At 38.6% G+C, this 16,761-nt stretch overlaps 1 protein-coding gene across 1 annotated transcript in view; it reads left to right on the top strand.

Annotated features, from left to right (window-relative positions):
- Positions 1–16,761, top strand: part of DNAH3 (dynein axonemal heavy chain 3) — a 54,487-nt gene that overhangs the window by 19,084 nt on the left and 18,642 nt on the right. Inside the window, 22 exon segments of the mRNA XM_071570880.1 lie at positions 374–466; positions 771–881; positions 2,026–2,140; positions 2,538–2,736; positions 3,762–3,870; positions 4,207–4,320; positions 5,438–5,614; positions 6,667–6,758; positions 7,173–7,392; positions 8,211–8,345; positions 9,571–9,682; positions 10,226–10,467; positions 11,072–11,172; positions 11,251–11,356; positions 12,372–12,445; positions 12,447–12,490; positions 12,955–13,191; positions 13,571–13,674; positions 14,353–14,647; positions 15,118–15,297; positions 16,264–16,387; positions 16,479–16,635. Of these exon segments, the coding sequence (XP_071426981.1) occupies positions 374–466; positions 771–881; positions 2,026–2,140; positions 2,538–2,736; positions 3,762–3,870; positions 4,207–4,320; positions 5,438–5,614; positions 6,667–6,758; positions 7,173–7,392; positions 8,211–8,345; positions 9,571–9,682; positions 10,226–10,467; positions 11,072–11,172; positions 11,251–11,356; positions 12,372–12,445; positions 12,447–12,490; positions 12,955–13,191; positions 13,571–13,674; positions 14,353–14,647; positions 15,118–15,297; positions 16,264–16,387; positions 16,479–16,635 (3,141 nt within the window).

The following is a 16,761-nucleotide window of genomic DNA, read 5'->3' as shown; positions in this document are numbered from 1 at the left end:
AACACAGAGCATTAGTTCAAAAGGGATCTTAGTAGAAATAGTAACATTACATGTTTTGAAAAGTATCTCAGCTCTTGGTATCTTCTGTTGTTCTCAACAGAAAGGTGGAAAAAAAAAGAGCTGAAAGGTGGGAAATGAAATATATCCAGCTCTTTCTTCATCTGGATTGTCTTTAGACTTAGCTTAATATACCTATTCAGAAATTGTAAACTGCAGTATTGCCTGTCTGAATTTGGGAGACCTTTTTTCCTTTTATAAACAACACCCAGAGCAGAAGGAAGCACTTAACCTTAAAGCATTTCAAATAATTTGCCCTTTAAGTGGATATAATCAGAAAATATGTATTGACTCTGCCTATTTTTCTTTCTCGAAGGGCATGGTAGAAAAATGGCTTTTTCAAGTAGAGGAAATGATGTTGGCCAGTGTAAGACAAGTTGTTCAAGATGGCATAAAAGGATATATCGAGGTAATTATCCCTGAACTCTACTATAAATTAGATTTCACAAGCAAATGTACATGAATAGCTTGCTGAAATTCTTGACCAAGGAAACATATTTGAAACTAAGTGGAATCCAGCTCTTCTTGTTCAGTAGTACCAGTCTGAGGTATTAACTCTGAAATTCATAAAGAAAAAGTATTCAGGCTTTCCATGCTGATTCTTATTTATTTGCAGCATAAGGCAAAAGACATTTGGAGAAAGTAATTGTTATCAATGCCATAATCTAATGTGTTTATATGACTTGTGTCTGGAATGGATCTTTTTGTTTAAGGTTCCTCGAAAAACATGGGTACTTCAGTGGCCTGGGCAGGCAGTTATTTGTGTTTCATCCATTTACTGGACAGAAGAAGTGTCTGAGGCTATAAGCAAAGGAACTTTACAAGTAAGATTTTCTTCTAACTTTCTATTTCTAAGCCCTGAACTCTGATTAACTAGTAGAAACTTCCTTCTAGCAAAGAAAATCCCTATTGCAATTTACTCATGTAGTGTGTTTTATTTTCTCTTTCCTTTTTTATTGTCTTGGCAGAGGCTTTTTCCCCTTTTAATTTTGTGTATCAGGAGAAATACTTATGCAGGAAATTGTATTACTTCATTTACAAGAGATACTGATGTAAATGAAGGTACCAAACAAAAAGGGACAGCCTGTTGTTAAACACTATGTGTTTTTATTTTTAACCCCTGTCTTTACATGGGAAGCCTCAGGGAAACGTGCAGGCAGAAATCTCTCTTTACAGCATGGCACAGTTATTGTAACTATCACTTCACTGAGGCTTTCCTCAAGTGCATGCTCAAGTAATGGAAATAATTTGTGATTAATTCAATAGGCTTTTCTCTGATCCTCTTTAAGCTGGGCGGATGAGGATTTATTGGAGATTAATTCTGTCAACAGAATGTTTGGGCTGCTTTTTAAATGTGAAAATAGGAAAGCATTAATAAACCTGACACCAAATACTACATTTTAATATCAGCTCTTTGTTTCTGTATCCTTACTGAGTGTCTCAGGTTTAACTTGACTGTGTTGTTTAATACAAATTGAAGATCTTATTCCATATATCTAGTCAGAACTGAAAATATTTATTCCTTTTAAAGAAAATACCCATGAACAATCCATAGCTGAAAAATTAAAAGGAATCATGGAACAGTGAATCACAGAATATAAGGGACCTCTGGACATCATGTAGTCCAACCCCTGTTTAAAAAGTGGGGCCAACTGAACCAAGTTGATAATGGACTTGGTCCAATATGCTCATTCCCGTCTTGTTTGGGGGAGCCTAAACAGAGAGGATCTGTTCTTCTCTCATTGTAGAATTTTGTCATTTCCATTAGGAAGAAAGATAAGACTTCTGCTTTCAGGCGATTTCATAGTAAAATAAAGTGCCAGCATTTGAAATAGAATTTCAGATGTTTGTGTAGTGCCAAGACTTCCATTATTATGGAAGGGCTGTCTCCAATGACTGCCCCCATGGGAGCATGGGAGCTGCTGGCTACAGCATGACATTAATGCCTGTGTTCTGTTTCTGTGGCAGGATTTCCTGGAGAAGAGCAATCTGCAAATTAGAGACATTGTGGAGTTAGTGAGAGGGAAGCTCTCCAGTGGGGCCCGGCTGACACTTGGGGCTCTAATTGTCATTGATGTGCACGGTAATGAGCAGCTCCTGGTGCTCCTGGTACATCTGGGGCAGTGCTGCTGTTGCGTTGGGTGAACTATTGGAGAGAGGCAGCTAAAATGCCCTCTCTGCCTTGAAACAGCCTTCACAGAGTTATTGCAGTGTCTTTGGGCAAATGGGGATTACCCAGTACTGCACAAAGATCTCCCATCTACTTCGAACAGGTATTGGCATTAGATCAAATTAAACTGATTAACTATGCCAAACAGGTGCAAATTCCTTTCTCACATGAAAGCCAGGTAACTACTCTAAATGTTGATTTACTCTAATATAGCTATAAGCAAATGTTACTTTACTTACATGCTGCTTTAAGTAAACTAACACAGTAGAAGTATTTAAATTTTTCAAATAATCTGTCTCTTACTCTTCAGCTCGTGATGTGGTTGCAAAATTGGTTGAAGACAAAGTCAGAGATCTGAATGACTTTCAGTGGATTTCTCAACTGAGATACTACTGGGAAGAGAGTGATGTAATAGTGAGAATGATTACAACAGAAGCCAAGTATGGTTATGAGTATCTGGGCAATTCCCAGCGTCTGGTTATAACCCCACTGACTGATCGCTGTTATAGGTAAAGCCACGTTGTCTGTGAATAATGATTTCATTTTTTGGCTTGATCTGTATTTTCTTTCATTTGTTATAGTTAATCATAGCAGGAACCTCAGCAGCTATTATTTTCTTACAGATTTTGGAGGCAAATCTTGTATCTCTTCTTTGCCCAGAAATGGGTAAAAAAATATTTACAATGTATAGGTTTCTACACCAGTAAAGTAATAGTCTCTGTGATATCCACGAAGGTGCTTCTGAAAAGAGGTGGCAGCTAATGGTACTGGAACTATAAGGAATTCTACAGTAGCATTGGTCAATTAATTTATCAGAAATAAGACACACAGGTTGGGTGTGCCTGTCTGTAAGATGAATGAGGCAATTATAGAACCCTTCACAGATGATTGAATGCAGTTAACCTCCTGTTCCTCCACTGCCTTCCAAGTGGTTGAAAGGGAAATACTTCATTCCTCAAGGTTGAAATATTCAAGGGCATTTGGAATTGCATTTCTGGTGGGCCCCGGAGACCCTGGTCAAAGCCTTTGAATGAGTGTTTTGTAAAATAATCAGATCACAGCAGTGTTAACAGGGATCTTGTTTTAGTATGAAGTTCACTTGGAGAGCAGTGCCATTCTCAGGTTTTTGAAACAACCTTTATGCTTTCTCATCCATTTCTAAGGATTGCCTTGATTTCTAAAGCCAGCTTGAAGTTCTTCCCAGTTCAAGTGCCACTCGAGAAAAATGTGTGTTTTATGGACTCTGCCATTTTGCTCATGGCACTGTCCATTTTCGAGTGTAACTGAGGATATGCAAGGTGGATGTCATAAAAGCCTTGACATTCCTTTTGGGCCAAGTGGGTGAATGTAAGCATCCACAATTGGGAATCACTTATGAAAACAATACTTTTATTTTTTAGGGCAAGCTGCAAAGTCTGTACAGAAACAAGTAAATTGTTTTCAGGGGAACCTGTATAGAAAAATACTTATCAATCCATTCAGAAGCAATCCAAAAATTGCTATTTCTAATGCCTGTATATTCTTAATAATGTAGGACATTGATGGGTGCCTTGAAATTAAATCTTGGTGGTGCTCCAGAAGGGCCTGCTGGAACTGGCAAAACAGAAACAACTAAAGATCTAGCAAAAGCACTAGCTAAGCAGGTACTTAAACCCCCATTTTTCTTTTCATTGTTTATGTTTGCATATGTAGATATTTCTTGAAATGCCATTCTTTAACAAGTACTGCTTGTTTTGTAATTATTCATTTATGGTTGACCTCGAAGATCTTAAAGGTCTTTTCCAACATAATGATTCTGTGATTCTGGATGCACAGAAATAATTGGGAAGAAGCATAAATTTAGAGCTGTGTCTATATGGCATCCTGGTCTTGTAATGTAAAACTAGCAACAACAATCCCTTTCCCTTTTAGATGCTAAGAATTTTGTAGTGGACTTTGTGTTAATACTGAGAAATGTTCTCTGTGTGTTTTTGTTGTAGTGTGTTGTCTTTAATTGCTCTGATGGTCTCGATTACAAGGCAATGGGCAAGTTCTTCAAGGGGCTGGCACAGTCTGGGGCATGGGCCTGCTTTGATGAGTTCAACAGAATTGAGGTAACTCAGACAAATAAATGGAGAAAGCTTTAGTTTAAGACACAAGAAGTTTTCAGTTTAGATGTGACAGCATTATTGCCAACTTCCTGCTTTTACTTGTGGGGGAGCCTCTCTGTGTTTGATAATCAGTGACACAGAAATAGGCACTCAGCTGCCTGCTCTGAGATAGGAGCACATGCTTACCTGTGCTGTGTTGCAGCAGTCTTTTTTTCTGGGTTAATTTAGCTGAAAGAGATTATTCCTGTACATTTTTTTTTTGGTATATGATGCTCATTTTTTGGGTAAGAATTGTTCCTGTATTCTTGAGAAATCAGTCTACACTGTGGGGTTCCATTTGCCTACAGGACAGACAAAACCCAGTGGAGGGACTCCTGTGGTGACTACCTGAGTGTCCCTAACTGAGTGACCTGGTTAACTGGTTGTGTAAACAGGCACATCTAATTCCCTCCTTGATCTTATTCTGATCTTTTTGGTTATGTTTAGTTTGGTCACTTTTACCTTTGGATAAGTTTCCTTGTCGTTTTGGTGGATTTTGATTTCAGTACATGCTAGTAAATGTGGAAATTTCATGAAATTCTATTTTGTATGCATTAGTATCCTTTAACTCCTTCATTTCTCGATTTTTTACTGTAACTTGTGTTCTACTGAATTCAAGCATTAGCATTCCTTTTTCAATTTTCTATTACCTCCATCCTTTAAAACACTGAGGATTGGCACTGGCAGCCTTACCCATTCCTTACCCTCAGTTCGGGGCATTGAGTGAATCAGTCTTTCTGAAGAGCCTAAACTGTCATCTGAGTTGAAGGGAAAGTGCTTTTAGAGGCCTCCAGAGGGAGTTCCTGTCCAACTAACTCATGTCTGCACTCAGGCACATCGTATTTCCCTGTGGAGGCTTTTAGAAGTCTCTGTTGGTCAGTCTGTGTTGGTTGAGTAGAGAATGGTTGCACTAACTTCAGAGGATCCCTTCAACAGGTAGCTATCATTTAGGTTCAGTTATCAGACACAGGGTGATTTTCACCCAGAGGAATGCAAATACAGCCATCAAAATATATAAACAAAACCATTTTATATTGTCCCTACGTGTCTTATGTTTTCCAATCTGTTCTGTCTGTGTTAGGTTGAAGTATTATCTGTAGTTGCCCAGCAAATCCTCAGCATCCAGCAAGCCATTGTTCGTAAGCTCAAAAAATTCATCTTTGAAGGGACAGAGATCTCTCTCAATCCTACATGTGCTGTGTTTATCACCATGAATCCTGGGTATGCTGGACGGGCAGAATTGCCTGATAATCTGAAGGTAAATGTGAAATCCTGACTGCTTGTAGAAATTAAGCAGAATTTGCAACTTCTAGTCTATTGTAATACGAAAAGTCAGCAATCGAATAATACACTGATGTGTGTAATGCTTACTTGGGAAGAAAAATGCCATCATTCTGAATGTCCCCTCCCTTGCTGCTTCTGCTGAGCATGACACCATGTGGAACATCCCTTGGATCAGCTGTCCAGGCTCTGTCCTCTCCTAAATCCTTGTGCACTCCCAGGCTTCTCACTGTGGAGTGAGCTGAGGAGCAGAAAAGGCCTTGACTCTCTGTAAGCTTTTCTCAGCAGTAACTAAAACAGTCCTGAATTATCAACACTGTTTCCAGCATAAATCCAAAACACAGTCCTGTAGCAGCTACTGTGAAGAATTTAATTTTACCCCAGTCAAAACGGCCTTAACTGGTATCCTGTTCAAGTGTATTCTGCTGTGCTTTTCACTAAGGTTTAGGAAGCAGGATTGTACAAAATGCACAGATGAAAGGTGTCAGTCTATTCATACTGGTACCAGTTCACAGCTTTAACTGTTCTCTCTCTAGGTGGAAATTCTCCTGGTTTACAATGGCTTGGTGATCCCAAGCTTAAATTTATTATGAGTTTGTGAGTTGCTGAGGCACTACAAAGAAATTGATACAGTCCTAGTTCTTTTCCTAACTTTGCCACAATTCTTTACATGATCTTTGACAAGACATTAACCACACCATGTGCTAGTTTGTCTGTTAGGAAAGTGAGATGAATGTCACCTCCCTTTTCCTCTATTAATAGTTCTTTAGAACTGACTCTTTCTAAACGTTTGTTCCTGCTGTGCTTAGCACTGACCTCTTGAACCTCTTGGTAAGATCAGAACAGAACAGAATAGAATTTACTTTGTATAGAATAGAGTAGAATTCTAAAACAGTGTCATAGATTTCAGATGATTCTTGAATTCTATAAGTTCATGAAGTTATGGAGAGATGATATTCCTACAAAAATGGCACAGTTTCTTACCATATTCTGTAGTCCAAAGTTGGTATCTTACTTTTCTCCTTACAGGCACTGTTCCGAACAGTTGCCATGATGGTTCCAGATTATGCTCTGATTGGGGAAATTTCACTTTATTCAATGGGATTTCTGGACTCTAAGAGGTAAGACATGCTGAATTGTCCATCTCAGCTGAGTCTGATTTACCTCATTCCTCTGTAAGGCATATATGTGTGTTTGGGGCATATAATTCTGGAAGGCTGTCCATATTCAGAAAGTACTTTTTTTCATCCTCTGTTTTATCATAAATTCCCATTCACCCTATCATAGTGACAGATACACACTTCTACACAGGATCATTTGGAAAATGAAACCTAACATCAAATGGAATTCCTAAATGGCACACACATTTCCTAGCGTGGTATAATCTAAAGTCTTGTTCCCGGGTGGTTTGGGCCATCTTGTCCGCTGATATGTCTTATAATCACTGCAGTTACTTTGTGCACACAGGTATGTAAATGATTTTCCTTGCACAGTGAGATATTTTCATTCTACATGTTATATTTTACCATGCACAGTCTTGCCCAGAAAATCGTTGCCACGTACCGTTTGTGCTCAGAGCAGTTGTCGTCTCAGCACCACTACGACTACGGGATGCGCGCGGTGAAATCTGTCCTGACCGCAGCAGGAAACCTGAAGCTGAAGTACCCAGAAGAAAATGAAAGTGTCTTGTTACTCCGGGCTTTGATGGATGTTAATTTGGCCAAGTTCTTGGCACAGGATGTGCCATTGTTTCAGGTGAGTTATCAGGCCAGTGTGTTTTATGTTTTTTGATGATCCATTATAAGAACCTACAGAAACGGGTCATTATCTTTGTAATCATTCAATGTGATCTAGATGATGCCATATTAGTGTAGAGTTTGCAATCCACTGATCTGGATGAACTCTTTGATTCTGTTAGAATTATTTTGAAAAGCAAAATTTCAGTGGTGCTTCGTTAACTATTCTAGAAAATGTTTTAGAAGATACCTTGGTAAAAGTCACCTTGTGCTGTTCATTTGTGGAAATCATTCTTTGAAGTTAGTATTCTGGTTTTGTGCTGCAAAAGAGATTTGGACAATAAAAATAAGGTCAATTACAATTTGAAGTAAAAAAAATTATGAAGTTTCTGTTTCCCTGCTGCTTTAATATAAAATAAAGACTATGTTAAGCTACAAAACAATATTGAAGACTAAAAGCCAGAGTACAAGTATACACAGTCACTGCTCTGAAATTTTGGGACACATATCCTCCTATTTAATCATTGCAATTCTTTCAGCAACTTTTACATTTTTTCCTGTAATACTTTTGGGAATAAATTTGCAGGAAGTTAAACTTCTTTTCACAATAGCAGTATGTTAATGAAAAGTGCAGGCACTGTTTTCTGTTTCATGCATGCAGAATACTCCATGGCTACAGTTTGCCCAGAAGTTAGTTTTGTCCAGTTGAGGACATTTGCTTTTAAGCTCCTGTTTTCTGTATGACTATTGTTTTACTTGTAGATTTTTATGCCTTGGGAATTTTCCCTTTTTGTAACCTGTATTTAAATAGTGTTCTATTCTGTCTTTCCTTAACAGGGTATCATATCTGACCTGTTTCCTGGAGTGGTTCTTCCTACACCAGACTATGACCTATTTATCAAGGCACTAACTGAAAATATTGAAAAACTGAATCTTCAACCAGTTCCATGGTTCATTGGAAAAATTATTCAGGTTTATTTTCACATACTCCTGGGGAAGAAAAGCACGAGAGCAGAAACACTCTTTGTTCACTGTCTGTGTCATGAATAGCTCATAGTTTCCCATATCAATTAGTGGGCTATACAAATGGAGTATTTTTACTGAGTAAAAATCATGGAATAAAAGCCTGCTTTGCTCATAGTGATTCTGTAATTCAGCCAGCCTGTGAGAGCGCTGATGTGTGCATCTTCATTGTAGGTGGTGTGGTTCAGGATAAGAATTGAACAGAGTATGTTCCTAGCTGAGGCAGAGCAGCCTAGTGAACAGAACTGAACTGGAGCCAGGCCCTGCTCCCAGTTCTGTTCACAGTGTCCTTGGGAAGTCTTGAAAGAGGTTCCATTTCTCACTTTGCTTATGCTTCACCTCCAGCTGTGTGTTCCCACTGTCTCCCATATAGTACTGGTGACCTTTAACCTTTGTTTCCTTGTGATTAGTGCAGCCCAGTGACAGGGTGATGGCAAGGAGAACCATGTGTGGCCTGGGGCAGGGGCATGAGTGGCTCTCCAACAGCAGTTCAGACTTTATGGCTTATGTTCAGACTTGCCTTATGCTGCTTTGCAAACCATGCTATTATCTTTCTTTTCAATAGACAAAGTATTAGTTGGTTAGGAATTTAAGCTAAACCAGAAAATATCAGCCTTAACCTGAGATTAAAAAAAGAATCTTCTTAGACTTTCTTACTACAGGTCTGTTTGAAGGTGTTTTGTGTGAAGACTTTGCCTTGAGGTTTGACAAGATCTTGTGGGGTGACTGAAGAAGTTACTACTCTTGCAGCCCAAAGTTAGCCTCTGTGGGACCAGCCATATGACAGATCCTCAGAGCTGCAGTTTATATCCCTTTGTGTCAGATTCAGTGGTAACCACTGATTTTCAGTTCAGGCTTTTACTGGGCAATGATCTGCAGTATGTGGTTAGAGCACTGAACTCTGTACAGGGATGCTGTTACAGGGGAGGGATGACATTTGGGAAGGAAAAATGTCTGGGGGAAATGACTTCTTAAATTATATCAGTGAGAATTGCCATAAAAATATAACTGCCGTCTGATTTGACTTAAAGGTTTGGTCAGCCAACAGAGTGCAGATATTTGACTGATATTTTGTTCTGTCCCATCTGAATGCAGGAGAGAGACCTGTAATTTCATACACATAATACTTATTTTTGTGCTGTGCTAAAGAGTGGATCTCTTGCCCCTGACACAGGTCTATGAAATGATGCTGGTGCGCCATGGATTCATGATTGTTGGAGATCCTTTGGGTGGGAAAACCTCTGCATACAAAGTGCTGGCTGGAGCCCTGGGTGATCTGTGTGCAGGTAACATTGTTCAGCCCCAAAACTCATTAAATTAAGTTAATTCTATGACTAGTATTTTCCTTTGCCAAGATGTGACCAGGTTGTTAATTGTCCTGTATTCTGCCTTCTTGACTGCAAGGTTTCTATTCATTGAACTGTTTTTGTCTGATATATTTGTCTGAAAGTATTTTTGTCTGCACCTACTGGAACAGAAAGCCATGCTAATGTGTTTATGCTTTTCTGAATGTTGTTAAGCACTGCATTTGTGAATAATACTCTTAAAAAAACTAGCTCTGATAGGGAGATTGTGAGGAACTTCCATAAATACATGAAATCTATGCCACTCTGCTGGGCTTTTTTATGTGTTTTTGTACTAGAGTATGTCTTACTTCCCTTGTACAAATAATGGAATTTCTTATTTACTATTACCAAGCTGCCAAATGTCTGTTTTTTGCCTTGAGCAGCTAAAGTAGGATCCTCAGGAATCATCTTGTTCTGCACTTCGTTGTTGAATGAAACTAATCTATGGCATTCTCAAGCTCATCTATTTGTGTTTTTACACAGCAAGAAGCATGGATGAATTTGCTGTTGAATACAAAGTTATTAACCCCAAAGCCATTACCATGGGACAGCTGTATGGCAGTTTTGATCCTGTAAGTCACGAGTGGTCAGACGGAGTCCTTGCAAAGGTCTTCAGAGAACAAGCGTCTTCTATCACAGAGGATCGCAAGTGGATCATTTTTGATGGCCCAGTGGATGCAGTTTGGATAGAGAACATGAACACTGTCCTGGATGATAATAAAAAGGTAGCCTGATTCTTGCCTGTAACCTTATCCTTGAATAAATATACTTTATTTCAGTAGTAGCAATATTTTTACTATGTTAGTCAAAGGAGATGTGAGACTCAGGAAAGGCTGATGTGCTTAAAAGCATCTCTTTATTTCCCTAATTATATAAGAGGGTTTGGATGGTATTGGATGATGTTAACCTCCTACTTCTCCCTACAAGCCTTGTCTTACTCGTTCTTTACTGAAATGAGGTTGCTCAGTGAGGGTTTTTTATTACTGACCCTTTTAGGAAACTGAAATGCATGAACTCAGTTCTGTAACTGAAAACTGAACTTGCTTAAATTACCTAGTGAATAAATTAATTTTAAAAACAGCTACAGGTCATAGTTGTTTTTTCTTGCAGAGTTATTTAAAGATAGAGCATTGTTCTCTGCGTCTCTGCAAGCCTTTCAATAGCACATGGAAGAGTTGAGACAAGGTCAGAAAACTGTGAGAAGACAAATGAGTGAATGAGGAGTGACATTAAGTAGAATGTTCAGTGATTTTATGACAGACATTGCATTGACGGGGTTGATCAGCACTGACATGACTAGATCATGTTTATGTGATGCTCTTCTTTTAGCTGTGCTTAATGAGTGGTGAAATAATTCAGATGAGTTCACAGATGAGTTTAATCTTTGAGCCAGCGGACTTAGAGCAGGCATCTCCAGCCACTGTCAGCAGGTAATGTGAAAGCCCCCAAGTTTGAACTGTCCCACCTTGCACATATATTCCTGTATCAGAGATGTTTGTCCTTTCCAGATGTGGTATGATCTACATGGACCCACAGCAGTTAGGTTGGCAGCCACTGAAGGATTCCTACATGAACACTCTGCCTCCAAACCTGCAGGAGGAACATCGAGTGCTGGTGCGAGACTATTTTTTACATAGGTTTAATTTAGAAGATTGACTATCAGGTGGCATTCACAGTTTGCCTACTTGAAGACAGGCATGCAGAATTAGCACTTTTTTGTTATTACAATTAACGTCTTAGTCTTCAAAGTCTTTGTCACCTCACTGCTTGCAGGAGTGAGAGCTTTTTGTGTTGTGTTTTGTATGTCTTCACTGCAGATGCAAATAAAAATAGGTGTTGGTGAGAATCCCTTCTCATCAAAATTTAAAATCCCTATTATTTGGCATTAACTCTAGTAAAAAAGTTGAAATAATATTAGAATTGGAGCTGTGGAAAACTTATTCATGTGATTTGACAAGACCCCCTTTGAATTTTTGCAGGAAATTACAACTGAGTTCAAAACAAGTACCAAGGCTAGAAGAGCTCTTTATGGACAGTTTTAGTTCATCAAAGCAAAGTAATTATTTATTAAGCAGCAGATAGCTTGACCCTTTAGTCCTTCTCCTTGAGTACTAGTTCCTGGGAAAAGGCCAGGTCGTGATTCCTCTCCTGTTTTCCTGTTTGAGGTCACGGAGCAGACACCACCAGCCATGGTCATTGTTTACCTGGTGGTGGCACTCCTGCAGCTCTAGCATAGTGGAATTTCTGTTGCACTGGCTCCTCAGCAGGGGCCTGTCCTTTTAAAGGGAGAATGAAGCCCTTACCTTTGTTTCTCTTGGAATGATTTGTTGTTGCCTAAGCAGAGCAGTGGTCCCTCTAGTCTGAGCTTCTGTCTGGATTAGTAACTGGGTAACAAAATTCCTGCTGAAAACTCCTCTGTGGTAGCAGCAACTTGTTTTCACCATCAGATAATAATAGTGAGCCTTTGTGATCATTTGAGGACTGACTCACACAGGTTCTTTCCTGATCTTCTCTCTGCCAACCTGAGGAATTTCTGATGCCTTATGTTTTATTGAGAGCAAATTGAGGAACAGTGAGAAATGTGGCAAGTCCTGCATTGTTACACATCCCTTTCCTTTTCTCCTGGTAGGTCAATGACTTGTTTATGTGGCTAGTCCAGCCCTGCTTAGATTTTATTAACCATAATTGCAAAGCCATTGTACAAACATCTGAGTTACAGCTTGATGAAACTCTATACTTGTCTGCTTGGTAAGTACCCTGAGCCTTTTTATTTCAATTTTTATTTTTTTCCCTACCATGTGTCATGACAAATTCAGGGTACCAGATGCAAGGAAATACCAAAAGAATTCCTTACTGTTGGGTTCACACAACACACTCAGTGTTAATAATAGTTTTTTGACCAGCATAAAGAACTTTCACATTTGGAAATTGGTGTCATTGCAAAACTGATATTCCATATGTTTTTCTTGCTGTTTGCTAGGATTGGAAGAGAGACTGAAGACCTTTTGTAAATATTTTTCTTCTAATTTTATTTTTATTTGTAAACAGTATTCTACACAGACAAGATCTTCAAACTTTGTAGGTTGGCTTTTTTTCCACCGAAGACAATGCTCTAACTTTGTCTCTGAATACTTTTGCAAATGTATATTTTGAATTGGGATTTATGGTTATTATTACTGGCATCTAATTAAAATTCAAAATATGTGTTTTAGATGAAATAAATCAACCTGATGAAGAAGAGCAGGAAAGCATGTCTAGTCAGCAGATCACCTTGTGGCTGCAGAGCCTTTTCCTTTTTGCTTTGGTGTGGACAGTTGGTGGGATCATTGACACAGACAGCAGGAAAAAGTTTGATTCGTTTTACCGCAACTTGCTGATGGGAATGAATGAAGAAAATCCACGCCCTAAAAGTGTGAAGCTCACCAAAAACAACATCTTCCCAGAAAAAGGTGCTTCTTCATAACTGTACTTGCCTGGCCTTTTCAATAAGAAAACTTTAAGGGAGAATAGAGGCCCTGGCAGATGTAAAGTCTGCAGCAGAGCCACCATCTGCCAAGCCTTGGGCTGCACAGTTGGGTGCTCTTTCCTGGCTCTTTTACCCAGGAGTGGCATATGCCTCCTGTTGTACTCAAACAGAGTAGCTGAGCCTGACCTAAAATAATTTGGTGATGATAATGGCAGGGGCAGGGGATCAGATGAGGGGTGAGAGTGTATCTTGTGTAGTAGAAAACTTCCATTATCTCAAATTGTTGGACATCTCACACTAAAATAACTGAAGTCTATTATTTAATCAGGGGTTTTTCCTATGTTGTGTTTTTCAATTAACAGGGAGTGTTTATGACTTCTATTTTCACAAGCATGGCAGTGGGAAGTGGAACTTGTGGACAGAGTACATCTCAAAAGAAGAGCAAGTTATCTCCCCTGGGGCTAAGGTTCACATTGGTATCTTTATTACAGAAAATAATTGTTTGACTAAATGTTTTAGAGGTATAATCAACTAGCTTAGCTAGCTCTGATTCTAGTGTATTAGGCTGTTTAATGATTGATCTGCAACATTTCATTAATCTGTGTTCAGCACTGCAGGTGAGCATGGAGCCCTGAGGCTGCCTCGTGGTTAAAATTTTGGTTCTACTTTGTTTTCTAATAGCATCTGATATTGGGGCAACCATGGTGGGAAAAAGCTGAAGCCTGAATTTCCATTCCTTCATTTTTGTTTTCTATGGTTGATGTCATGATATTATAGCATGAGTTACTTAGAGAAAGCAAGCAAAGAGATTTACTACTGCTTTAGGATATGGAGAGCAGTAGTGAGAGCAGGGGAGCAGAACTAAGCCATAGTTTACTCTGCAGTTCTCCTTCCAGGCTTTATATAATGTCTGTGAACCATAATATAGATAATACTGGTTGTGCTACTTATGGTACAAGCACTGAACAAGAAGTGGGGCCATACTATGTACTAGAACCTTGTTATAGCCTAGGTTTTCAGAGAATAGAATTTTTAAAAAATGCATTTGTGCTACAGGATTCCTGAAGTTGCTTGTAAATATTCATGCTGATTAAGGTAGTAGATGTTTGGTTTTAATGTGCTGTTTTACTTTCCTGTGTAACAGGTATCTGAGCTGATCATTCCAACAGTAGAAACTGACAGACAAATGTTTTTTCTTAAAACATATGTGGAGCATAACGTCCCTTTGCTTTTTGTGGGTCCCACTGGCACTGGAAAAACAGCTATAACAAACAATTTTCTACTACAACTCCCAAAGGAAAAATACATCCCAAGTTTCGTCAACTTCTCTGCAAGAACCTCTGCTAACCAAACCCAGGATATTATTATGTCGAAGTTGGACAGAAGAAAAAAAGGATTATTTGGACCTCCTGCAGGGAAAAAAGCTGTAATATTTGTGGGTAAGATATTTTTTTCAGATTTGTTTTATTTTATCATTCTAATTCTGGCTTTAGGTAAAAGAAGTAGTTCACTGTAGTAAATTTGGATTGTTTCAGTGCTCTTTGACTTTTTCCAGGCACCCAAAGAATTGTAGAATCTCCTGAGTTGGAAGGAACCCCCAAGGATCATTGAAGGATTAGCACTGTCCCCTGCTGAGAGGTTTAAGTGGTGGTTGTCCTCAGAGTAGTACTTAGAGTTTCAGGGAAACATGACATGAAATAAAACAAAATCACCAACCACACTAAGTTAAGCCATCACCCCTAATTATGCCTATGAAGTATAATGGCATTTGATTCTGATTAGTTTAATGGAAAGCAGGAATAACAACACAGCCTTTTTCTACCTCTACTTCAGTTATTTTTCCTTCTTAAAAGAAAACTAAATTCCTAAACACTGAGGGTTTTTTATTCAAAGTCCATGTTCTCCACAGATGACCTAAACATGCCTGAAAAGGAAGTGTATGGAGCCCAGCCAGCCATTGAGCTCCTCAGACAGTGGATTGATCATGGTCACTGGTATGACAAGAAAGATACATCCCAGATTAATATCATAGATGTGCTGTTTGTTTCAGCTATGGGTCCACCTGGGGGAGGCAGGAATGATATTACAGGTAGGAAATGCATTGCTATGGACAGTAGTTATCTAGTTGACTGAAGTTAAGAGTTGGGTTCAGTTTTGCTGATGACAAAAACTGCATTTATCTATCTGGACCTACAGATTAATTCACTGCTGGGTCATTCCTAATTGAGGTCAGTGTGTTGAAGTTCAAATCTGTACCTTTTCCAGGCAGACTTTAATCAACAGTAGAAACAATATTTTTAATGTTGATTAAAGGTGAACCATGAAAGCTCTTCTAAAAGTAGAGAATGGATACTTTTTCTGTGTTCTATTCTTTGGAAAGGAGAGGGAGCACATCTTCTTACCATGTCCCTGGCAATTGTCTTCTGAAATTCTGTCTCCTGCTGCTAACATAGACTGCCTGTATTTAATTAACAGGCATGTTACCTTTAAGTCCATGATTGCTGTCACAGCAACATAAGGGAGGTGATATTTTCTAATGCAAAATTACATAAATAAAAGCCCCAATGTTGCTGCACCTACACTGTTACAAGGCACTTCAGGATACTTTGCTTCAAATAAACACTGATACAGGCAGAACTGTATGTGCTCTGAGGAGGCTTTATGAAAAGAACTATTCTGATATAGCTAAATTTGTAAAACTCACTAGTGTGTAGACTGATTCTTTTTAGATGAAAGCAAATAACAAGGTACTTTATTTTGTAAAGTTTTATTGTGTCATATTACAGTCAATAGAGCTGATGTGAGATGAAATTTAAATTTGGGTAAGAGTGGCCTTGTAATGGAGAGGCATGTATTACATATTCAAAACAGTTATTCCAAGTGAAACACTGATATAAAATGGAAACAAGTTTGTATTTCTTTTGCATCACTGCTGGGGCAGAAATTTGCCAGAAACAAAATGATGGAGCTTGAAGCCAGTTTCAAAATGTTGTTGTTTGAGGTGGAAAAATATTTGGACATTTGAAATCTTTCTGCATCCTTCTGTGTGTTACAGGACGCTTCACACGGCACTTGAATATTGTATCTATCTGCTCGTTCAGTGATGACATATTAACCAAGATTTTTACTGCAGTTACTGACTGGCACTTCAGCAAAGGCTTTGACTCTTCATTTCTGAAGTAATGTGATCTATTTCCTGTATAATCTTTGTCATCTTTTCTCCTGTGATTTATCTGCAGTAGTTAAAATTTCCCTCTTTTCCTTCTTAAGGTTGGGCAAGATGATGGTCCAAGCGACATCGGTGATTTATAAAATGGCAGTTGATAATTTTCTCCCAACTCCTTCAAAATCCCACTATGTCTTTAATCTACGGGATTTTTCCAGGGTTATTAAAGGAGTTCTGCTCTGTCCACACACTCATTTGCAAGTAAGTTGTAGTTTAATTATGTTCATGTAAGAGAGAGCAATGGAAAATTTAAATTATTTTTATAATATTATTAAGTAAATATCTCAAAATACATGACCTGTGATTTCAGTAGATTTACATGGTTTA

Source organism: Pithys albifrons, chromosome 16 (assembly GCF_047495875.1).
Source record: "Pithys albifrons albifrons isolate INPA30051 chromosome 16, PitAlb_v1, whole genome shotgun sequence".
Lineage (NCBI taxonomy): Eukaryota > Metazoa > Chordata > Aves > Passeriformes > Thamnophilidae > Pithys > Pithys albifrons.
Note: the sequence above shows the minus strand (reverse complement) of the source record. Positions and strands in the feature narration are given on the sequence as shown.